Source organism: Astatotilapia calliptera, chromosome 7, assembly GCF_900246225.1.
Source record: "Astatotilapia calliptera chromosome 7, fAstCal1.2, whole genome shotgun sequence".
NCBI lineage: Eukaryota > Metazoa > Chordata > Actinopteri > Cichliformes > Cichlidae > Astatotilapia > Astatotilapia calliptera.
Genome location: NC_039308.1, coordinates 40,241,711 through 40,266,966, shown reverse-complemented (window position 1 = coordinate 40,266,966; position 25,256 = coordinate 40,241,711). Strand labels below are relative to the sequence as shown.

At 40.6% G+C, this 25,256-nt stretch overlaps 2 protein-coding genes across 2 annotated transcripts in view; one reads left to right on the top strand and one right to left on the bottom strand.

Moving 5' to 3' along the window:
- Positions 1–4,696: 4,696 nt before the first annotated feature.
- cttnbp2 (cortactin binding protein 2) overlaps positions 4,697–25,256 on the top strand; it is a 97,462-nt gene continuing 76,902 nt past the window's right edge. The window contains exons 1-2 of the mRNA XM_026174721.1: positions 4,697–4,996; positions 12,521–12,628. Coding sequence (XP_026030506.1) covers positions 4,868–4,996; positions 12,521–12,628 — 237 coding nt within the window. The 5' untranslated portion in view covers positions 4,697–4,867. The remainder of the gene's footprint in view (positions 4,997–12,520; positions 12,629–25,256) is intronic.
- LOC113026211 (uncharacterized) lies at positions 22,103–24,068 on the bottom strand. The gene is made up of 2 exons (XM_026174722.1): positions 23,651–24,068; positions 22,103–23,211 (listed from the first exon to the last, which is right to left on the bottom strand). Exon 2 carries the CDS (start codon positions 23,205–23,207, stop codon positions 22,116–22,118), a length of 1,092 nt encoding a protein of 363 aa, XP_026030507.1. The 5' UTR covers positions 23,208–23,211; positions 23,651–24,068; the 3' UTR covers positions 22,103–22,115.

The following is a 25,256-nucleotide window of genomic DNA, read 5'->3' as shown; positions in this document are numbered from 1 at the left end:
AATTGGACCCTACACATTTCCAAATGCACTTGCTTCTGGCTCCAAAAAAGCCAACATGGCACCAGCCATAAATCTAAAATCAAGGCTTCACAATCCGGAGTCCACAAAGTAACAGGTGATGTTGCAACAGATATGTAATCTATGGAAACAAGCAAAATCTTCACATTCCTTTAATGTTTTTCAAGTTATGTCAGTTGTCTACACTCACTGGGACTCAGCCATTCTCCCCTGATATCTAATGCCAGTGATCATAGCCTAAGGAGAATTGTCAGACTGCTTTGAGTTGATGGGAAAGCATCAGTAATTCAAATAACCACATATTAAATCCAAGGTATGGAGAAGAGCATACTTTGAATCCACAGCACATGGAACCATGGTTTAAATGTAACCATTTCTTTAAATGGTCACAATTAACTTTCAATAACATCTCCAGAGTAGTCATGAGAGCTCCATGTGTGCTGCTCTACATCAGAGTGAAACACGAGTTTGGCATTTGACATATCAAGATAGAGTAAGAAAAAGAGGAAAAAAATCTCAGCAGGAAAGGGAGAATTTTATGTGTAAATTTCCCTGAGGATAACAGAAAAGTGGGAAACGTGTGGTGTAAATTGTAGGCGTGTCAGATCAAAGAAAAAAATTAAATCATAGTTGAATGAATCTGATTTTTAAAGTTCTGAGGTGAACTGTTGACATTTCTCCCATTTCTAAAAGATTGCTTAAAGAAGTTTTATGCTTCGACTTTAAATATCAGGAATCTATGTTTATTAACAGCCTACACAAAGGCTTTTAAGGTAGCAGTAATCAAATCACTACTTAAAAAAAGTCAATAATTGATCGATTTGTCTTATAAACCAATTCTTAACTTTCCTTTTATTTCAGGAATTCTCGAATTCCTTTATTGTTTCTTTAATTCCTTTATTGTTTCCTCTATTCCTTTGCGAAGGAATAGAGGAAACGGTTTAGAGTGCAACAGCCCAGAAACAGCACCAGTAAAAGTTCCAAATGATCTTATGTCCCCTACAGTGGACAGATCCTGCTAGACCGACATGTTATGTGCAGCACTCAATGTCACTCACCACAATATTTTGCGGCAGAGATTAGAAAAAAACATTGGTAATAAAGAAACTGCACTGCAGTTGTTTGAATCATATCTATCTGATAGAAATGATCCCATCCATTGTGTAAATGGGGAGTCTCCTTCACACACAAAAGTTAGTCACAGCTTACCACAGGGTTCGATGTAAGTATTTCTTCTTCTCTCATCTCCTTCCACTCTGTGTGTTTATATGTCACTGCTTTATTTAATCATCTGTAGTTATTGAAATTTGGCTCTCTTTCCATAGTTTTGCAACTGAATTGAATTATTTTTCAACATTTAACAATTCCCAGATTTTCCTTAAAACTACTTGCAAATTAAGCACATTATCACACTTCTGGTGAAACCAAAATATACCTCATTAATCAACACACAGTCAAGCCCTCAATGAAACCAGGAAACGTCAATCATGCAACATGTGACCTAAATGGAGATTTAATAACATCATTCCAGAAGTCCAGGCTGGATCAGCATCAGTTAATCCTAAACGCCACATCTGGGAGCTGGGAGAGCCCCATCCTCTATCCTCTGTTTTTCTGGGATAAACAGAATCAGAACTGAGAGATTTGAACTCCGAGCATCAACTTGTGTAAGATTAACAGTGGGGCTTATAATTTGAAATTCTTTGCTTTTTGGCTGTTGTTGGTGTGTATTCTCGTGGCTATTGAATACAAGCCTGATTGTCTGTTTAAGGCTCATTTTTGTAGGTTTTTTTTGCTCAAGTTTGCAGCTACATTCAGCTATTGAAACATTTGTCAAATGTACATTGGCACTTATTTGTGTGTAGTGTGCTAAATATGGGTGCTTTTTAAGTCTTGAGCAAGAAGTCATTAAAAGTGCAGTTTACTTAAGAAAAAACAACTAAAAGCTTGTTCAGTGCTGCAAACCACTTGTCATGCAAGTATTCGCAGGAACGAATGAGCATGTGAGGTTTTGATGGTTTGTAAAGGGCAGAAGAGGACGGATGAAGAGTCACTGTACTAATTTAATGAAGGAGTGCACTGTGCTAAAGTACAATTTTTAAGTAGTTGTACTAGAGTTCTTTCCATTAGTTCTCCATTTACACTGACAGTAAAAGTTGTCAACTGGTATAACGTAGCGTTTTTAGCAGGACAAATGTTTCGTCACTCATCCAAGTGACTTCTTCAGTCTCAGCTGACTGTAGGTTTCCCCACTCTTATAAACACTACCTTTGCACATTGACTGAAACTAGCACCACTGATGAACAATGGACTGTGAGGTCAGTTTCTTGATCATTAATATGCAAATTGCCATGACCACTGATCAACAACCACTGATCAAAAACCATTAATCTATGGTCACTGCCATGAGTACCATTCACAGAGAGTTGGGGAATGGCTGCAATAACAGCATTGTGGCCTTAGGCCCCCTCCTTGATTCAGAGATGGTCTTTCCTTTTTCACATAAATGGCCTCCTTGACGCCGCGCTCAAACCAGCGTTCCTCCCTGTCCAGGATGTGTACATCCTCATCATTGAAAGAGTGTCCACTGGCCAACACAGAGGGTTAACTCCTCTGTGTTGTGCCATCCACGTCACAGAGGTTGTTTGGTTTCCCCGATGTATAAATCAAGGGAATCCTCCTGGCACTTAACAGCGTACACTATATTACTTTGTTTTGTGTCAGGGGACCTGATCCTTGGGGAGGACCAATTTTTTGGCCGAGTGGGTTTTGGGGTTTCAAAGCCACAGAGACTCAGTGTTTAGAAAAAATGTGTCCTAACTGTTCCGATACTCCTGACACATAATTGATCGCTGAGGGTTTTCACTTAGGCAGCAGTTGTCCTTCTTCTCTCTATGATCGCCTGGAGCTTTCTTTAGGTGTCTTCCCAGCTTTGACAAATGTCCACCTGGAATGACCAGATTTACTCAGGGCCTTCTTGATATGGCGTTCTTCTGCCTTCTTGGCCGCTCAGACTGTGGGGATGGTGTTCGCTCTGTGTTGTAGTGTCCTGATGACATCCAGTTTGTGCTCTAGTAGATGATGAGTCAAACCTTAGATACTGAGTTGTATGCGCTGGTTTACGGTACACATCAGCTTTTAAATGTCCCAATAACTGATGGACATGGGTCTCATTTCAGGGGTTTATAAGTATTTTTGTCACTGAGCAGTGAAATATTTTTCTCATGATAGTCTTTCTGGTTTTGCTAAACTGTGCACCCACCCTTGTCTGCCAGAAGGACATTAATGTTAATGTTATTGTCATTACAAAGTGATGTGAGAGTCTTCCTCTCCTCCATGCTGATGTTGGATGATAGGGGCTTTACATTGCTGAGAAAGGATAAACCTTTGATCCTCAGTTGCTCTGCTTCCACATTTGTATTTTTGTGTTTCAAACTGCTGTTACGCTACAACCAGATGAAGAGAATCAACTTTTTGGGGATTTCCTTACCTGGATGATTGAGCAAGCATCAAGGCAACATCATTGCTAGGTTTAAGTAAAGAAATGAATGAATTACATTATTGAAATACATATACAAATTGTTAATAATGATAATTTCACTGAAAGCTGTTTATGTTTTATTCATGTTTTTTCTTTATGAAGCTTTTCTATAGTGTAACACTGTAGAGTTATTACAAATTAGAATGAGACTTTCACTGATCTGTGAATCTCTTAAGCAGTAGCCTTTCAGCATATAATAACCTGAAATTCTGTTTGGACGTTATGAGATTGAGAAGGCTTTTCATTAAGTGAAAATTATGATGTCAAAGTGAAGTTGATTATTTATAAAGACTGCACACCATAAGTAGACTAACTATAAGAATTTTTAATGTACGTTTTGTGATTTCAGTGACCTTGACTTTAAACCTTTAAATTTTGGATATATTTCAGTCAAACTTTATTTATTTGCAAAAATATGGAAAAACCTTTAACTTGGACTTGCACTCTAAGTTAAATGTACCGAGTGTAAAACCTTACTGCTAGATAGATTCAGTAGATTACATTTTTCAGTCAGCTGGAATATGTTTTCTTACCCCTCCCAATTCAAGTACATAATTCCATCTATGGTGGCCTCTGTGTGCCTCGTATCTGGCCAGTATTTAGCCAGTGTCCATCTCAAGCGCTATATTCAAGATCGTAGGGTAACATGGGGGCTTCCACAAACTAGCACCGCTTCTATGTATTTTTAATGGATTAATTATAAGTTAATGAGAATGCATTAGCTGATGAAAGATGTATTTACATACTAATGAAACTATATTTATTAATACAACATTCTATTTTTGTATTAAAGAATCTAATAAAAAAAAACTACTGTACTTTAATGATTGTTGACTCACTGCATTAGTTTGTGGTGTTACATGAACACCCAGCTCTTTATGACTGTCAGGTGATATCATTGTAATGCATGTCTTGGAAATAAGGCAATTTTTAAATAAAGACATTTTTAACATCTTAATGTTTATTATAGTTACAAAAGGCTTCTGATCAAAGTTTGAAAAGCACTCATTTGTTGATTTTATAGCTACAGTGGTCAACAAATGCTGTTGTCAATCAGCCTGTCAGAAAGCACCTCCTTTCCAGTTGGGAGCGCACCGGGTCTTCTCATCTGGATTTTACGCGTAGCTCGGTCCACGCCCACATTGCCCACCCCCTCCCAGCTGCAGCACCCCGCACGCATTCAGTTGTAGGCTTTTAACGACGGACACTTGTCATCTTTTCCCCTCACTTCAGATTGTCAAATCTCGTTTGTCTTTCCTCTTCCATGGCCGCGCGTGCTGAGATTTGCGTTCAGCAGTGCAATAGTTAATGAGTGCCGGATGCGCCCTCACTCCAGCAGACCGCTACAGTACGAAGATGGCGTCGGAGGGAGCCAGCGGAGAGCAGCCTCCCCCGGTACAAACACTGGCAACCACCGTGCTGGGCAGCGTTGACACGGTAGGAAGCTTTGGGAAAAAGCGAAAGCCACACGTGTGTTTTTATCGGCGTGTTCCTTTATCAGTCACCCAGGAAAGAGGGCGAAATGTCGCGCGCATCTATTTTCGCACGGGCTCGTGAAGCAACAGCGGTGGCCAGCGCGAGCCTCGCGACAATGTCTGGGGAAAAACAAGGGCTTCGTCTCTGCTTGGGCTGATGAATAACCCATAATTACTCTCAGTAGCCTCCGTAAAAGCCAGAACAGTGTTGGTTTTCCCCCCAGCAGTGAATTCTTTTGTTCTCCTCTAGCGGCTGCTTTAAAGGCAGGCATCCCTCAGTTGTAATGTAATCGTGTGCTTGATGGAAGAGAAAGCGTCGGTGGCTGTACAGGTTGATATACAGTATTACATTGCAGTAAATGAGTTAATGCGTAGAGACTTGGAGCGAGCTGTTCGCCTGGCTGCAGGAGACTTAAAACTGAGTATAGATTTATTAAAGCTGTCGTTTGCTCCCCCAAAGCTCCGCCGCTAGAGGTGAAATCTTTTTCATTCCATCTTGATTTTGTCTAAATTTTTCCGCAAACGATGAACACTTGGCATGTGGAGCTAAGTGTGGTGTGAAAGTGGTTTATTTAAATTGGCAGTCCTTAGAGACCTCACAGGCTTCCATAGATTCAGACTGTCAGACCTGAGGACTCAAGGCTTAAGCTTTTTTTCTTTTTCTTTTTTTTCTTCAAGCAGTCCTTTGTTATCACCAGCTGGTTTTGGGTTTCACATGTGTACAAGCACCTAGTTGTGATTTCTCTGTGCCCTTTCTCAGGTCACAGCAGCTCAGCACCCCCTATGTGCAAATGGATCGGTCTGTTGCCCCATCCGGCAGTAGGCCATGAAACCTTCCCGTCCTTTTGCTTGTTCCATGATATAACCTGTCTGACTGCTGTTATTGACTGGAACCCTGAGGCAGGATGAGCAGTGACACTCTTTTTAGTTTGTCCTTGTTTCAACTTTGTTACACATACAGCAAGTTTAGAAGAAAAAAAAATACCTCTTTGGATGAGAGTTTGAAGAGGTAGGCTAGTGGAAATGTGTGGTGTTGCAATAATAGAACAGCAGCCACAGTCCCTGAGGTGGGTGGGTGGTAGTGTGGGTGTTGAGGAGATGGTGGGAGAAGAGCTGTGGGGGTGAGTGGAGGGCAGAGCCAGTGAAAAGGAAGAGGAGGGGGTGCTGGCCCCGTTCACCATACACCTTTCTAAATTGGTCTTAATTTCAGTGACTCAGCTGGCATAGCTGGGAGTACTGTGTCAGCCAGCCCCCACCCCCTCTTGAGCGTGCTCAGTACTGCCTGGAAGCTGCTTTACATTTAGCGTTGAGGCGAACAGGTGCGGCGGAGACATGGGAGTCAGGCAGCCACCTCACCTCTTCAGTACCAGTGCACTCTCCCTTTTCCAGGTTCCAGGGGGCTTCCGCCTTGATGGCCTCCCACTCCCCCCTTCTCACCACCAACACCAACACCATGCCTGCAGTGGTTAAATAAAGCACTTTGCTCTTTGCTTACCCCTGTCAGACTCTGTTGTTGGCCTGAGCGGGGGGAAGTTTCTCGTTTGTGAGGATTCTGAAGTGAGGGTGGTTCAGAGAGGCTTTAGAGGTCAGTGAAAGGCACTCTGCCTGTCACCTCCCACCCATTTAATAGATGTTAGTGAATCAGACAGTATGTCTAGAAACTGAATTCTTTAAATGTTTCATAAAAAAACATGAGCACATAAACAAACAGGATTAACCCAGAGTGAACTACTTAATTGGGCAGTGCTAGGAAATTTTGCTTTTAAAAGAAACTTGTAACTCTACAGGATTGTCACTGAAAAGTACGACATTGCCTACAGAGGACGGTCAAGTGTCATTGTAGAATAGTTTTGTGTTACCAGATATACACCTTTGCAATTCCTTGTGGATGTTGTCCAGATGCTCTAACTTAGACCTTTCTTTAAATGATGTAATGACTTGATGTTGGTAGCATTTCCTTTACCAAATAACAAACACCAATCCTGTTAGCTTCCTTCTGACTGACAGCTTTTGTTGACTTTAATGCTAACTGCTGTTTTGGAACTGTATCTTTCACCTCGTAATCAGCAAACACTGTTGAGGAGATGCTGTACTGCAGGTGTGGTTGTTAATTGGAGATCTTTGCAGCTGCCATGTTCAGAATACTGTAGATTCTGGTAGTTTATAATGTGTTATCCTTTCAGAAAAATGAAGCTAGCGTGAATGTTCAGTTCCTCAAAAGGTCACTTGAGGTTGACTCCAAAAGCGAATCAATCCCCATAGACTTGCATATGAAAAGGTCCAAATTTACAAAAGTAAAAACGTGTTTATAGCACAGGTATAGCCAGTTGGTGCGTGTTTAGAATCACCACTACTAATTGGAGTCACTAAACTGGACCTCTTCACTATATTTATGCCTTTTGAAACATTTTAATGGAATTATCTGAAAATCAATATGGCTTGCTGTGTGTCACTGACCATTTAAGATGTGTTTGTCAGTGCCTTGCTGTGGTGCAGTTTATAGATACAACTTGCTAAGCCACCTTCTAGCATTAGCTAATGATATGGTAACTTCCGGTACCAAAGAACTAACATGTTGCCAAAGCTGAGGCTTCAAAATGTGGAGTCTGAAACCAGTAGGTGATGTCACAATGGTTATAACCATCTTTTGCATACAGTGTATGGTTTCAGCATCAGTGTCTGATTACTTGTTTTGTTACAATCTGATAATGCTGTTAATTAAAGAAATATGCAAAATATTCCTTTAACTGTGACAAGATTGTCCCTCATCTTTAAATCTTACCATTGTTGTCTGGCAGAATTGTTGCGTAACAGCAGCCTAAGAGTGGCCAGGGGTGTTTATGGGGGATATGCTGCCATGTTGGACGAGTGCCATTAACATGAGTGGCTGTAATGTCGCTGCTGAAGCTTCTTCCTGACAACAAATTTGCTGTGCTCTGATATGGGGGAGTTCAAATGACCATGTAAACAAGTTGGAGAAGTCATCAGAAAAGATTAAACGTTATATTTGTACAACCTATTAAGCGGGGCATTTCACTCAAATTACAGTACAAAAATGTGGCTCCAAGTGAAATGACACAGGCCTTATTAAGTGGACTGGGGCTAACAGTGAACAAGCCTATGAATGCTGGCAAGGCTGCTCATGCCCTTGGTGCATGGCTCACGGCTCATGGAACAAATTAGAGTTTGCTTCTTCCCTCACCTGATCACTGTGCACAGATGCCAGACTAACCCCCCCATTAACTCTACTGCTTTCACCTCACACCACCCACAACCCAAGGTCTTGTGACAGGAGGACACCAGCTAAGGGTGGACATCCATCAAGGCCCCCTGACTCATCCAATTTGTTTGAGCGGTGAAAACACTGCTGGGAAAGGGGAACTTGAGGATCGATTGGAAGCCTGGATGCGAATCAATCCCATAGAATCTCTTCTGCTTTTATTTCCAGTCTTCAGAATAAAAACATGCTTTGACTAAACTGTGATGTGATTGACACACTACTTTTCAGCTTCTTGTTCTGAGAAGAGAAAGCCTCTTCTCACCAATACGGGCCTATCTAAAAGCTTTCAAGGACAAGAGTGTTCCTTTATAAGGCAACATTAGCTCATTTGTTAGTTGTTTGAGCTTGAACTTTCTCTATTAATAACAATGCCATTAGAAGACACACAGAGGTAGTATGTTACAGAAATCTCTGATTCTGATGTTCAGTCATATTCCTTGTGAGAGTGCTCTGTAGACATGTGCAAGACTTTGATGAAATGAAGAAATGTTGGCGGAGGTTTTGAAGGAGGATACTAAATCAGGTTTAAATGGCCGTCTGACAACTGACACCTCAAGAAAGAGCAGGCAGCAATCAGTCTGATGTAGCTGAAACACTCTTGCTATTCTCATTCGTTAGTTGCACTGAACAAATAGTCTAGTGAAAAGCTTCTATATTTTGCAACTGGTTGTGGTGCTTTTTAGCAGTTGGTTAAAAGAGGCCAACAAGGTAATTAGAATTTCTTCTGTCTGTCCTCTTCCTGGGAAGTTACATCATCGTATTTATTTAGCTGTCTGGCTAAAAATGCCGCTCATTTTTCTCACATTGGTTTGACTTTAAAAGAAGACAGTGACTTTAAAGGTTTCTTAACAAGACATTTTGACTCTTTGCTTTGAAATGCTGTCAGATCTGTTGGGTTATTCGGGGACGTGAGCAGAGAGTAAAGTAAAAGTAAAAGCAACAATGCAATGTTAAAAATGTTTTCCTGTGCACTGAAGCCTCAAACATTGCTGTCAACAGAGCTGCATGTGAGAGCTCACAGTTGCTCCCTAATATGAAGTCTGATTATAGTCATGTGCAAGCAAAGCAACCCACAAAAACCAAATGAATGTTTTTCTTTTACTGTACTGAGAACACATCTTAATCAGTATTTCCTGCTGTGCGCTACATGTGACGAAGGGCAATCTTGGTCACTGTGCTGACTTAATTCTCCCAATATTCTGTGGAGTTCACTTCAGATGTTCATCACACATGATGAAGCACAAGTAAAATCACAATCAGTGTACTTTGTTAATCCCAGAGGAAGAAATTACTATTAGCAAAATGTATCAGGATTAAAAAGGACTTTGTTGGCACAATGATCTCTTCAGCAGCATTATCAATCTCTAAATAAAAGGCTGGAACATAACTGTATTTTGTAAACTCCAAAAATAAAGTTCTGATTTTCTTAAATATTTCTTTTATCTTTGTAGCATAAATAACATGATTCAACATCAGGCAAAGCAAGAAGATCAGAGAACAAGGGGACTAATTCAAAAAGAGGGCAGAGGCAGTACATAGCAATTTTAGAAGTTGACCGGAAAAGGCTTGAGGGAAGCATGAAGTGCTCTGCTTGCTCACAATTACATCCATCTCCACCCATTGGCCCTGCAGTTACTACTGACCAAATAGGTGCTTAATGACCTACCCAAATGTAATCAGACCTTAATGGCTTGGAGATAGGATGGCTAGCCTGACTTTAGAACTGCACTTAACCCTCTCAGGCTCAAATTAACTTTTTGTTGCTAATGCACAACCAAGTCCTGCAGTGGCACTCTGAGTAAAAAAACCTCATAAAATATGTATGTGGGGTAATCAGGTTGTTAGTTTTTAACTGTTGCAAATTGGCAACACCTGCCTCGAGAGGGTTAATGAGACCAGTTGGAGACTGGGAGCAAGTAGAACATTAGTTACATAGGCTAAAGAAGGCGCTGCCATTGGCTGCTAAAGGTAAAATATCCATCAAGGTCTAAACTTTTCTTGTCCCAGGTTGTAAACACGTTAATTTTATAGCTGGAATTGCATACGGTGGCATCCAAAGTGGCGTGCAGAAAGATTTTGACAGAATCTGTGGCAAGATCTGAAAACTGCTGTTCACAAACGCTGTCCATCTAATCTGACTGAGCTTGAGCTGTTTTCCAAAGAAGGGGCAAGAATTTCAGTCGCTAGATGTGCAAAGCTGGTAGAGACATACCCTAAGAGACTGGCAGCCGTAATTGCAGCAAAAGGTGGTTCTACAAAGTATTGACTCAGGGGGCTGAATAATTACGCACACCCCACTTTTCAGCTATTTATTTGTAAAAAATGTTTGGAATCATGTATGATTTTCGTTCCACTTCTCACGTGTGCACCACTTTGTGTTGGTCTTTCACGTGGAATTCCAATACAATTGATTCATGTTTGTGGCTGTAATGTGACAAAATGTGGAAAAGTTCAAGGGGGCCGAATACTTTTGCAAGCCACTGTAAATAGAGGCGCAAAGATCCACCCCTTCATTACGCTGATAGAGATGAGCAGGATCTATTCTCAACCTTGTCCAACACTGGAGCATCTGCACTTTATGATGAGCCCGTTACTACATTGAATGTTTACTTTGTGCCACAAACTAAAATTGCCATTGTACACCAAGTTTTCTACAGACTTTGAAGGAACCAAAGGAAACAGTGCAACAATTTGTAATGAGATTATGTCACACTACCAGAGACAGTGAATTTGGTATTAATGTTAATAACCAAAACAAAGATGCAGTAGTAAGAAACCTGCACCTAGTGGGGACGAAAAGGAGAAATCCAATAAAGTGTGTTACAGATATTAACATATCTGTCTGCAAAGAACTCAATTGCACAGTTGGAGGACAAACATGTAGAAAATGCTATGGCGAAAAAATATTTGGGTCTATGCGTTTGCCATTGGAGATAGAGCAAACGAAGGTCACCATTACGTGGGGATTATACTTTCCGCTTTTGCAACTGCGCTAGAGTCCACTTGGGTCCTGGTAACAAACGGTTAGCACAAGGCTGCGTGTGGATTTCTCAGTAGAGTAAAAAACAACACTCATACTATAAACAAGACAACTCGGCTTGTGTGAAGTGTTTTCAGCTTGGCGTTGTGTACCTTGAGTCAAGTGTTTTGACCAATGCACAGAATCAAATATTTAGAGATATAAGATGTAGTTGCTGCTGTTGTCTTCGTGAGTCTTTATTATATGGCATGCTGCAGGGAAAAAACCTGTTCTAACGTTTGAGTCGGAGGTTTATTTTGAGCACCTGACTTTTTTTTTCTCTTTTTTTTTGGTTCTCCTTCTTAAACTCTGTCCATACTCTTTCATGAGTCTTGCATAGTTGGTAGAAGATGTTTGTTGTGTCAGTGTCTATGGGACCTGTTTGCTGGATAATTTGCACAGTTCTGTTTTTTGCTGCCTATCAGACTTTTCATAACCGAACCATGTCCTTGCTTCAGAAGTAGCCTCTCATTTAGGAATGAGCTCCCCCTTTAGTTTTGGCTGGACCTTCTGTGGTGCCGTGGTGACTATTGCAAACTGTCATCTAAAGCAATGAAAAAATATTGCAGTGAACAGTGTGTCAAGATATTATAATAATGGATTGCATTTATATAGCGCTTTTCAAGGCACCCAAAGTGCTTTACAATTCCACTATTCATTCACTGTAGCCACAGCTGCCCTGGGGCAGACTGACAGAAGCAAGGCTGCCATATCGCGCCATCGGCCCCTCTGGCCAACACCAGTAGGCATTAGGGTAAAGTGTCTTGCCGGCGACCCTCCGGTTACAGATGCGCTTCCCAACCCCCTGAGCCACGGTCGCCCCATATTGTCATCCAATATATTTGATCATATCACAGAGCCCTATTCAGAAAGGCCACGGTAAAAGGGAAGAAAGCTCTAGTGTAAAGGGTGATTGTTAGGAAAAGAAAAGCTAGAATTAAATTTCATTTATATAGTGGCATCACAGCACAACAGTTACCTGAAGGTGCTTCATATTGTTAGGAAAAGACCCTACAATGAAGGGAAGGGTTTGAAAATGAAACTTTCAACCTATTTAAATCTGAAAATGATTAGTAATCATGATCTCAGTACTGACCAAAATAAGTCAGATCTTTGCACCAATTAAGCAGCCTTAATTGATCCTATTGTCTCTGACTGTCATGTGTTATCTATGGTGTTTTTTGCAGAAATGTGAGTTCAACATGGATAACCTGAGCAAACCGGAGCTGCTCACCCTGCTGAGTATCATGGAGGGAGAGCTGGAAGCCCGAGACCTGGTCATAGAGGCCTTGAGAGTGAGTCCAAACAACACATACATAACACTCTTACTGTCTATGCGACTGTTCGGTTAAATTGAAGTTACTGCAGCAGATTGCCTTTGTTAGAGGCTTCAAAGTGACATTATTAGCTGTAATTGTGATCCAGAACTGCATTAGTATCAGTTATTACGAATGATCATGACCCTTCGGGGTTATCACATTCTTTGTCTGCACCTGGGAACCAGCTAGGCTAGCAATGCTAACCGGATGAGTAATGCCCCTGTTTGTGGCACTTCATCTTCAAGGTTTGTCTTTGTGGACTGTTTGCTATTACACCAAGTGCACTGCTTTTCTACTTAAGGCTTGTAGATAAAAAAACAATTATTTACCCACTCACATTCATTTAGGTGCTATTTTTTTTTTATACGTAAGCAGTTTCTAACATTCACACACTCCTGATGGATGCATCAGGAGCACTGGGAAATCGATCCCCCAACCTGGTGACTGGTAGACGTCCAACTCTACCTCCTGAGCCACAACTCTGTTCAAATTGCCATCAAACTGTGAGGTTTTCAGTTATGCTCTAATGCGTTCACTGGTGATTGTATTTGTGCCTATATGTTTATGTATAATGGCAAGCCGATGAAGGTTGGGATGAGTGTTAATGGGACAACATATTGATCTGTGGTTACTAAATGATGAACCTGTGTCACCCTCATGCTGGAGGTTGCTCGTTGTCTGCTGGGGCAGGAGTTATTATTCCTCTCTCTCTCTCTGCAGTTCAGTATTTGGGTCATCACTGTTTGTCCACATACTACTTTAAGGGTTTTTTTTTTTTTTTTGGTTTTTTTTAAGAAGACACTCAAAACAAGGTTGAGCTGCAGGGGAGGAGAAGAATCTACACGTGCTGCTTGGCTGAACTGGTGACCTCTGGGTTGTGCGAAAGGCTTCTGTAAGCTTTTCTGTTGCTATTGTGTGTATGTGCTGTTAGCAAGCTGCTAATCTTTTCCACAGTTTGAGTTTCTCTCTCGCAGCTCTTCAGTTATCAACCGGGTTGATGCTGAACAGCTTCTAAACAGCTCAGCATCTCTACTTCTGCAGTTTACTAATATGTTTAACTCAGACTTTCTCTGGGTCGTCTGTCTTTTTGGCCATTGCCCTTTCTTTAAATTTAGAAAAGTCTGCCACCTGTTCTGTGTCTCTCTGCGGGCATTTGTTTGTTTTTTGTCTTGCTCCCTTGCTGCCACTTCACCCATGTTTTCTGCTGGCATAAAGAGTCCCTGCAGGCCCTATCTCCCCTGTGGATGGATATTCTATGGAGGTTTCAATGAAATAAGCCTCCTCTCTTCCACCCTCACAACTCTCACAGATACAGTGAGCCTATTTGCTCTGTCACAGATGAGCCCCATCCAAGAGAGAGAGATTACGGTAAAGGGGAAGGAATGGACACTGACGAAGAGAGTGAGAAATGATAAGAGACAGAGTTAAAGAGTTAATAGAAGTAAATCTAGAGTGAGACGCCCTTCATTGTGAGTTCAACTTGAAGCAAAGACAATGGAGGGTGGGGGGGATGCAGAAAGACGAATGGAGGCCTCATATTATCTCCGACAAAGCAGGACAGTGTGACAGAGTGGATTATACCCACTCCCACTGAAATAACCAAAAGAAAAGCATGAGCTGAGCCACCAGCTGCAAGGCTGCCAGTGACACTGGACTGTGCATTATTTTTCTCCCCCAACCCTCCACCAATCAAGCTAACCGGCCTTAATGGTCAACATCCCTAAAGCTCCTTAGACTGGCTCAGTTACAGAGCTACACAGAGAGCTGAACCCTCAGCTCCTAATGTTTTTTGCACAGGTTCAATGTGTTGCAAATTCCCTACTGTACTTCTCTGATTCCACACCAAAAGTTTGGATCAAACTTCCTTGGCTTGGCATGAGTACAGTGATCATTTGTGGTGTTTGGGTGTCATTAAGAGGCTTTGGTGGCGCAGATTAATTAGCGTGTGGCTAAAGCTGGCTGAGCTGCCATATCTGGCTTCATCCCGGAGAAAAAGAAAGGAGGCTGTAAAGAGATTAGCCAAACGACAGAGATATCACATGATTACCACAGCCGACGGCTACACAAGTCACCTATTCTTCTGTGCCAGGAGCCTTTCAGGGGGCATGTGGAAACTGCATCTTTACACCGTTCTCAGTGCAGGAAACAAACTGTTTTTGTTAGTGATCACAGACCATGGACATAAGGTCCATTTCCAGAATGATGTGGCTGCTTTCACCATTTTTACTGAGAAGCTACTTGAGTCACTGTGGGTAAATTTTCCAGCCAGAACCAAGATGAAGTCTTTGGCTTGTAGCCAGTGGTACTTTCCCACTAACACAAAGAAATAGTTTTACAAAGACACCGTTTTTAAAGCCTCTTTAGCATTGACGAGAGAATAGATGTAGGAAATCTCAAGGTCGTTAGATCTCTTTAATGTTCTTGACATTTCACAGCCTGTCTCTACTTCTACACTGGCTAGAAATGAATGTTTTGAATGAAAGAAAGGAGAAGAAGAAAAAAAAAACGCTTTCACACTAGATACTAAAATAGTCACTTAGTTTTGTTTGTTATGCTTTCAGATGTTCTCTTTGCATCAGTGTGAACTGTCAGATAAATACAACCACAAAGGAAAAAGGCATTTTGGTTATAATCATGCTTTACATTTAACTACAAAATCCTCCATTGCAACATCATTATCAGCAATCAAAACACAACGAGTTCAAGCACAAGTAACACACTCCTCATATTGTTTGGATGTGTTTACTACGAAGGATAAAAGATTTCTGCTAACGAGAAGTGAATGCTGATAACACATTATCATCATAAAGAGGTTGTGATAGATCACTGAGGATTGCCTCTCCTTCCCCCACCATTCACAACTCACAGGGCTCACATCATATTGTGTTGTTGCCCACCTGCAGTTTTATTGGACATAAATCTATAGTTCATTCTTATTAGCTGCATGAATAATCGTTTTAATCTTTTCTTGTAAATGACACTTGTGTTTAATTTAATTTTTCATCAGTCAGTGTCCATACATTCTCATATTATTTGACACCTGCAGTACATTCACCATTGATTGTGTGTTTTCTTCTTATGAAATCAAAAATCTTTGGGTTCTTTTGGAGTTTAGCTGAAGAAAACTAGCACGACACGAAGAAAGAAACTCATGTAGAAAGGCACAATACTTTGTTCGTTTGATTACAGAAGAAACAATGACAAGTGATTCCTAAATTCAGAGGAAATACTTTTTTTGTTGTTGTTTGACTTTGTTATTAGCATAACAGTGAGCATCTACTGAAACTGTGGTACATTAGTCAGAAAGTATGCCAAAGGTATCCATGTGATGCTTCTGAGAGTCTTCTTTAGCTGTGAAAAAGCAAAGTGTAGAGGTAGATAACCACTACATGAGTGTGAGTGTCACCATGCAATACTACTATTATATGGTTTTATTAGCACAGATAGACTTATAGTATTAAAATGAGCATTATTTTACACAATTTACAGATTCTGATTCTATTATCAGTATCTCTTGTTTCATCACTGAGCTTTCATTCGCTTTTAAGCAGCATATCAAGGACGATGCATTCTGCAAATTAATTGCATGCTGTGTGGTCAAATGTTTGTGCCTGTTGGAGGTATTTCCCTTCTTTGTTGTGATCAGTGTTGTCAAAAAAAATCTGTCAAGAACATTTAGAGCACTATGCACTATGTAAACCAAACACTCGGTGTGCTCTGAGAAGCTCCCGACAGTTGGACAGTTTGTCAGACGTTTTCTCGCTGTTATGTTCTTGGTCTCAGTGGGACAGAGAGATTGTACGGATGAAAGTGTGCAGATTGGACGCCTGTGATGTCGTGAAAAAAAGATTTGATGGGATGATTTCACTGGCAAGAAGCAGTTATGTGCAAGGCCATTGGGGGGAAAACATCCCACTAAGATGCCTTTAAAACACTGCAGACAAGCTCTGAATGAACGTTATTGTCTGTTCACATACAAATACAGAAAGGTAATGGAATTAGTCATTTTAAAATGCTCATCTTGAAGTTGGCAGTTATATTACATTATGTCTGTTCTGGCATTGAATAAAAAAAATCAAAAATTCAATTTATACATCATTCTTACTCAAATCTCTGAAGACGTCATTAATGATTGGAAATTGTTTCCTCCTTTCTGTTTACTGCAGTTTTAGGTCAGTTGGATGAATATGCAGTTTAACCACTTGAGTGGTCAAGAAGTGCTTTGAGCCTGGAGAAATGATGGAGTCATGATCTTGACTTGGTTGCTGACATTTTAAGGTTGGGTGATGCATTAAAAATTTTCCATCCGGCTACATCAAGCCAGATTTACAGTCCCATGGTTGTTTCCATTTTAACGGCTCTTGCGACTGGTTATGGGAACCAATGCAGTGGCTATGAAAACAAACTTGTGCACAGTCCTCCAAAAATGTAACCGTGGTTGCTCAGTGGTGTTAAAATGTTTTCTTTAAAAACATAACATTTTAATTGGGCAGGTAAATACAAAGTTTGTTGCTTTTTTGACAGATAAACCAAAAACCAATGAGCAGTTCATTCAGAAAGAATGTTTTTTCTCTTTTGAATCTTTATTATTGCTTTTTAATAAGAGAAAAGTACTTCCTATCCGATTAATCGATGGAATAATTGCTAGGTTACTCGATTACTAAAATAAACAATAGCTGCAGCCTAGACAGTTCTGTGCTCTGCTGACAGTGTTGTAGGTTAATATGATGGGCCAGACATTTGGTAGTCTTACTCACAAAGCTTTATCAATCCTCTCATCTGAATCCGCAACCAACTACAAATCAACACTTAAATGAAGGTGTGCAACATATCTTTGGACTGCTGGAGGAACCCAGATCACCCAGCTGAATCGTTCCCAGATTAAGTTACATACCCTGGACACAAATGCTTTGGTGGGCCCTAACCAGTTTCTTTTGATGATCATCTTATTTTTTCTATCTTCAGCTAATAAACTTATCATGCAGAAATGTATACGTACATTTAGACAGAATAGTTTAAAGTACAGAACACTGTCTCACAGAAACAATGAAAAACATACATCACAATACAGCTACAAGTACTTTATAATGAAAGGAAAATGACTCAGCTAATGCCTTTCCATGTTTTTTTGCAAGGATAATGTATTGTGTGTGTGTGTGTGTGTGTGTGTGTGTGTGTGTGTGTGTGTGTGTGTGTGTGTGTGTGTGTGTGTGTGTGTGTGTGTGTGTGTGTGTGTGGTTAGCTTGATTGGTGGAGGGTTGGGGGAGAAAAACAAATGCATAGACCAGTGTCACTGTCAGCCTTGCAGCTGGTGGCTCAGCTCATGCTTTTCATTTAATTTAAAGGACGCAACAAAAATAAAGTTTCTAGAGTAAATTAATCTAATCTAATCCCACTGTTTTGTGATATAACGCTTTAAAAACTAGACGAAAATTTGTAATTATCTGTTTTATTGCTTCAGAACGAATATGTCCCTTTTTTTGAAAGTGCACCTACTTGCTCTGCGGCCCAGTAATTGGCCCTGAGGGGTGCACTGTGTACCCCTCTTTCTGAGAGTTTAATGCATTAGTCTTAGCATGAATTTTGTCCTCTTGAGGTGAATTTGAATAAAATTCTTATAGATGTGATGTTTGTTAATCCAGGCGGGCAGCCGGCATTGGCGCCATCCGGCCTCATACAGGCATGCTTCCTTGGGAAGTCATATGATTTTACCATATGACTAATAGATACCATGAATCTGCTGTCAGCAATGGGTTCATACATGCTTAGCACAACACATGCCCTGAGCCATCAGCTTTCTCCAACGTCACGTTATCTTAGACCATCTAGCTATTTAAGGCATGCCCTGTTGCTGGGCTTTTCCAGCTCCCCCTCCTACATATTCACTCACTCAGTAGTGTTTGACATGTACATCTTCTTTTCTCCCTTTTTGTTCATGTAAATCTTGTATTTTAGACATCCTGCCCTCCCTTTTTGTTGATCTTTGTCACTTGCTGCTTCTTTGTTTCTATCTCTGTTCTTATCTGTTTGGACAGACAGCAGGGCAGCTCATTACTCATCGTTACCGTCTTTCATGGAGTCCCTCTCCCTCTTCATACAGCTTTGAATTTCTGTTCTTTTGCTGCATCCCACACTCTGCATCTCTCTCTATGGGCTGTACAGCTAATCCAAAATGTGTATTAAAAAAACAGAGTGCGCACTCTGAACTGCAGAAAGCTGCAATTTTTTTTCCCCCCTTCACCGAGAGATGCTTCAGAGAGCTTCCCCACTGCTTTGCAAAGAAATATAAATCAATGAATGGAAATATCTTTTTTTATTCAGACCAAGCTTCATCAGCAGGTCCACCTGACCCATCTTTTTTGGTGGGGTTAGTAGGTATTGGAAATGAAATTATGATGAGAAAAGACAAGTCATGTAATTACTTCATTTTCTTCTTTATTGTGCTATCAGAGCATGTGCTGCATAATTGCCAGGGATTTATGTGACTGTTTAGAATTAGGCTTGATGCAACAAAAGAGCGACTATGAACTGATAACTGCTTTTGAGCTGATGTGGACGTATTTAACATTCAACCACACATCACAGAATTCTAGGAGGTTGTAAGTAGAACAGAAGATTTCATAATTTAGAACAGAGTGATTTAACGGTTGATTAAATGTTGAATTACTGCTATTAGATATAGCAGATATTAAATAATCTGGAAAGGTTTCTCAGAATTACTGATTTTGAGTGATAGTTGGTCTGGACTCTGCTTCTTACATCCTGAAAACTGTCTAGCATAACAGATCAGCAATATGTGAGAAGGAGGAGTATTCCTAGTGTTGGCAATAGGGTTGCAAAGGGGCGGAAAATTTCCGGTAAATTTCCGAAAAGTTTCCGGTAAATTTCCATGGTAAGTTAAGCTTGGGAATTTTGGAAATATTCCATATTGGAAACTGTCCATGGAAATTAGAGATGGACCGATCCGATATTACGTATCGGTATCGGTCCGATACTGACCTAAATTACTGGATCGGATATCGGAGAAAAATAAAAAATGTAATCCGATCCATTAAATATCACGAAAGCACCTCACAAAACTTGCAACACGCCGTAACTCACCTCAGAACGTTAGCAGTCGGAGCAGTATGCATCACGTGATAGAGCAGCTGTGGCATGCCGGACCTGTCGGTGGTCTGGATAGCATGTGGAGCTTCGCTAACAACCTGGCATTTCATCTCCGACAAAGTTATCCCCGAGAGAAGTAAAGCAAGTGTGTAAGTCCATCTCTGAATGTTTGTAAAGCATTCCCACGTTAAGCTTAACAAGCGACTGCCTCTCGCTCTCCGGCTGCTACTTCAATCGTGAAACTGATCAGCTGATCGGCTTTTCTGTCGCGACTCCGTCTCTCTTGTTTGTTTTTGGCCCACTTTGCACCAGAAAGAGGAAACCAGCGGCTGAACAACAGCAGAACGTTTAAGCTTGATAAGCTGTTGTTAGAATTTATTTAATATTTCTTTCTACACCAGGATCTTTTTCTACGCAGCTGACGGCTGTAACTGTGCAGGGGCGGATCTAGCAAAGTTTAGCCAGGGGGGCCGATAGGGCATGAACAGGGAAAAGGGGGCACAAAGACAGACTTTTCTTTCTTATTCTCATTTAAAATGTCGAGCTTTTAATAAATAATTATCTGACACCCAAAGTTTTAATTTGATGTAAAATGAATAGAAGTCAATTACTGTATATAGTGACTATTAAGTCTAATATATATACCCTAGTAAGCTATAGTACTTTTTACTTTGGGAAGGTACCATCTGTGCAGTCTGCAATTTTGTTGAAGAAAGATGTTGAATCTATTTAATATTTCTTGAAAAATAATTGATTTCTGTGCATTTTTTTTCACACTGCATCAAATTAAGGTTGATTACGTCGATTAAGCATCATGAGGTGGCGCGTGAGGGGTGGTTCCCTATTTTTTATTTATTTATTTTTGTTGTTGCTGGGAGTTGGAACCCTATTAGTTAGGTTGCTTAATATTTACGCTAAGTACTCTTTAAAATACCAGAATAGGGAGGATGGTATAGGTTTAAGTTTATTAGATTGATCAGTATTGCTGAACTATGAAATATTTTTTTTGTATACAGGTATAACAGAATAGCTTTAGTGTAGTTGTTGTTTTAAACTTGAGTATGAACTTGCAGACTTGCAAAATGCAGCAAGATATTTTAAAAAACAGTTTTGTTGATTAAAAAACACTATATCGGATTCATATCGGTGTCGGCAGATATCCAAATTTATGATATCGGTATCGGTATCGGACATAAAAAAGTGGTATCGTGCCATCTCTAATGGAAATAATGGGAATTATGGAAATTAATGGGAATTTAGGAGAACTAACTGGGAATATATTATTTCCAAGCATAAATATAAACAGAAATCATAAGAAAACCTCCATGCAAAATGTTTTCAACAGATATTTAAACAGATTTATTTGTAAGTACAGTAGAATAGAACACGTTTCAATAACTTGTTTCATGGATGAATAAAAACAGAAATGTTGAGTTCAATATTACCATCCCCTAACCCCGCTCATTCAAAAATGCCCCCTGTCCAAAAATCTCCACAAAGTCCCATTCAAAAGGTTAAATGAAAAATGCCACTTATCCTCCAAAACGTCCCATTAAACATGCAAATCTTCCTTCAAGCAATCCTCTTTTCTCATTTTTGCTCAGTCAATAGACTCTTCCTGGACCTCATCATCATCCAACAACATGTCCACTTCCTCAGCATCCAACTCTGAGTCTTCCTCTTCAGTGTCACTTTCCAGCCTTGTTGAGGATGGCTCTGTGTCAGGCTCAAAGAGCCGTAGGTTTGCCCGAATGCCGACCAGCTTTTCCACTCTCACATTTGTGAGCCTGTTGCGAACCTTTGTGTGGGTGTTCCCAAACAGTAACCAGTTGCGCTCGGAGGCGGCTGATGATGGTGGGATTTGGAGGAGGATGGAGGCTACAGGTGCAAGGGCCTCAGATTCACATAGTCCCTTCCACCAGGTGGCTGCAGATATGTGCTGGCATGACTGCCATATTCCATCCCCTTTCCAAAGGCCTTGCTTTGTTCGATACTTTGCCAAACTGCCTAGAACTTTGCCTTTATCGAGACCCAGGTGGTCAGACATGGCTGTAATGACCGCATAGGCACCGTTGATCTCTTCCCCAGAAAGTATGTCCTTGTCATATTTGGGGTCCAGCATGTATGCTGCTGCATGCACTGGCTTCATGCAGAACTCCCTCCACTGTTCCAATGACTTGACCACAGCCGTTTCCTCTGCTTTCAGTAGTAGGGAAGTGGGCAGAATTGTCTGGATTTCTTCTTTGAGTTCTGCAAAAAGGCACTGGACATCTGACAAGATGGCACCATCCCCCTCTATCTTCGCTATTGCTGCTGCAATAGGTTTGAGGATTTTGTGACTGCTAGATACTCTTTCTCAGAACACATCATCCAAGATGACCTTCTTGATGTCACTGTCGATGCCTACAGACTGGGATATGGCCATCTCTTGCAGAGACTCCTTTCCCTCCAGAAGGCTGTCAAACATGATAACAACACCACCCCATCGCGTTATGCTGGGAAGCTTCAGTGTAGTACTCTTGTTCTTTTCCTTTTGCTTTGACAGAAATGTAGCGGAAGTTACTTGTTTGCCTTTAACATATTTCAGAACTTGCTTCGCTCTCTTATTCAGAGTGTCCATTGTTTTTAGTGCCATTATGTCTTTTAGGAGAAGATTTAGTGTATGGGCTGCACAGCCAATAGTAGTTATATGAGGGTAGGTCTCCTCCACATGTGCCCAGGCAACCTTCATGTTGGCTGCGTTGTCAGTGACCAGTGCAAAAACCTTATCTGGTCCAAGGTCATTGATGATCACTTTTAGCTCATCTGCAATGTATTGGCTTGTGTGTCTGTTTTCCTTTGTGTCTACACTCTTGTAGAACACAGGCTGAGGAGTGGTGATTATGTAGTTAATAATTCCTTGTCCCCTGATATTGGACCATCCATCAGAGATGACTGAAATACAGTCAGCTTGGTCAATGGTCTGTTTCACCTTTGCTTGAACTCGACTGAACTCTTCATCCAGTAGATGAGTAGACAATGCATGTCTGGTTGGGGGAATGTATGCTGGTCGGAGAACATTCAAAAATCTCTTCCAGTACACATTGGATGTCAGCATCAGGGGTGAGCCAGTTGCATAGATTGCACCAGCGGAACACTCATCTGCGTTTTTCTGGCTATTATCATCCATAAAATCAAAGAATCCTCTGATGCCAGAGGGACCAGGAGCTGATGAGTGGGTATCTGACTCTGATACAGCTGAAACAGATTCATTTTCCCCTTGAGTGGAACTCCTGGCTGCTGCATGTGTTGGGCCTTGAGGAATTTTTTTGCACTTTGCAATGTGCTGCTGCATTTTTGTGGCATTCTTCACATACGTCTTATCACAATACTTACACATATATACAGATTTCCCTTGTACATTAGCTGGTGTAAAATGTCTCCACACATCAGATAGCGCACGTGGCATTTTTCTGTAAAATAAAACAAGAGCTTGTAAAAATGCTAATGCAATGCAAGAGATCGTAATAATACAATTGCAATATGATAATAAACAGATATAAATAGTAAGGCTAGCTAAACAACTGGAATGATCTTCAAAACAAAACAACCAAATGAGGAAGCTAGCATCTTCTTTATGTTATACTAGCTATGGCTTATTTAGCATCTAACAGATGCTAGCATTGTATTTAGCATCTAACAGATGCTAGCATTGTATTTAGCATCTAACAGATGCTAGCATTTTATTTAGCATCTATCAGATGCTAGCATTTTATTTAGCATCTTATCATATGCTAGTATTTTATTTAGCATCTTATCAGATTGCTATCTACCAGATTAATACATTTTATGTGATATTCACAATTTAAACATTTAATGAATATATTTTCCCATAATATCATCAAAACTTACCTCACTTGTTAAGTCCACAGGCTCAAATGTGTGCCTTTAATACTCTTTGTCCTTCGGGCTCAAAAGTGTGGTCCATGTGTACATGTGATGGAGGCATGCACAGTGCCAGTAGGTGGTCTCAATAGCCATGCAGCAAGCTTGTGCTCTGTACATGTGATTAAGGAATGGCATGGATATTCAAGTGTATTTGAATTGCATTTGTTTGTTTTTGTCAATACTATGCTAAAATATACTTTGCTCAACTATATTTAAGTTCCCTAAGAAGAGCCAACCTTCAATTTTGAAAATTCCCACTTTATTCCCATAAATTCCCGTTAATTCCCGTTTATTCCCATAAATTCCCGTTAATTCCCATGGAAAGATTCCATCTTTGAAAATTCCGGGAATTTTGCAACCCTAGTTGGCAAGCAGTGATACTAATGCAAAGGCTTTGGGAGTTAAGCATTTAGCTACATTTGGGTGGCTATAGCTAAGGAGGTAGAGCAGGTCATCTACTAATCAGAAGGTTGGGAGGTTGGTGGTTCAATTCCTGACTGTCAACCCCCATTGAATGCCAAATACCCTCTGGCAAGATACTAACCCCAAGTTGCTCTCTGATTCATCCGTCACAGTGTGAATTTTAGGTAGAATGCACTTCTGCATAGGAATAGTGCTTGTATGGATGGGTGAGTGAGGCATGTTTTAAAAAGTGCTTTGAGTGCTCTGAGAGAGTAGAAAAGCACTATATACGAATCAGTCCATTTAGCTCTTTCTCCTCAGCCTTTTGCTTATTTGAGTCATCATGCTATCAAACACTTTATTTGGAACCTTCTAAAGTGGCATGGTGACATAGTGGTAACGTTTAGCCATAAAGCACTGACAGGCTTGTGCTTGTCCATGCTCTGCAGTCAGGTAGGTTAACCCTTTGTCTCCAGTTTCAGATACATCCACAAGCCAATCAGCATCAGGCTGTGATCTGTTTGCTGCCTAACAACCAGACCTTCCCCACTTCTCCAGCCTTACTTCACTCCCCCGACTCGTATTACACCACCGTCCGCTGATATGCTGCTTAGGAATGAGGCTGCAAAGACACAGCCACAACTGCCAACCCCCGTTTCAAGGAAAATGGTACAGCCTGATAGCGGGTGTAGCCTCTTTCTTTTGGCTTTTTATTTTTTGTGGGTGGGATGATTTTTGAAGTGCTGTCAGTCATTGCAGAAGATGGATCCAGTCCCGTGGGGGTGGACTGTCTCAGGGTTGAAAGAGCATGTCGGAGTGTGTGTGTAATGTATGTAGGGCAGCGGCTAAGGATCGTTTAAATTATTTATATTTTTGGCTTTTATTTCTTTGATTAAGTAGGAAATTTCTATTCTATTTAAATTTCTTAGTATTTGATCAACAAAATATATGCATTATACTTGAGCCAATGAAACCCATATTAATATACTTAGTGAATAAAAATGTTATTACCACATATGCAAACATTTGGTCACTAATTCATCTATGAAGAAAAAAATCCTTGTCTGACAAGGCTTTAGACTTCTGCTTCGATTGTTTTAGCCACACTTTGTGGATCATTTCAACATGCCTGCAATGTTATGTCATTGCAGCGCCATGTATTTTTAAA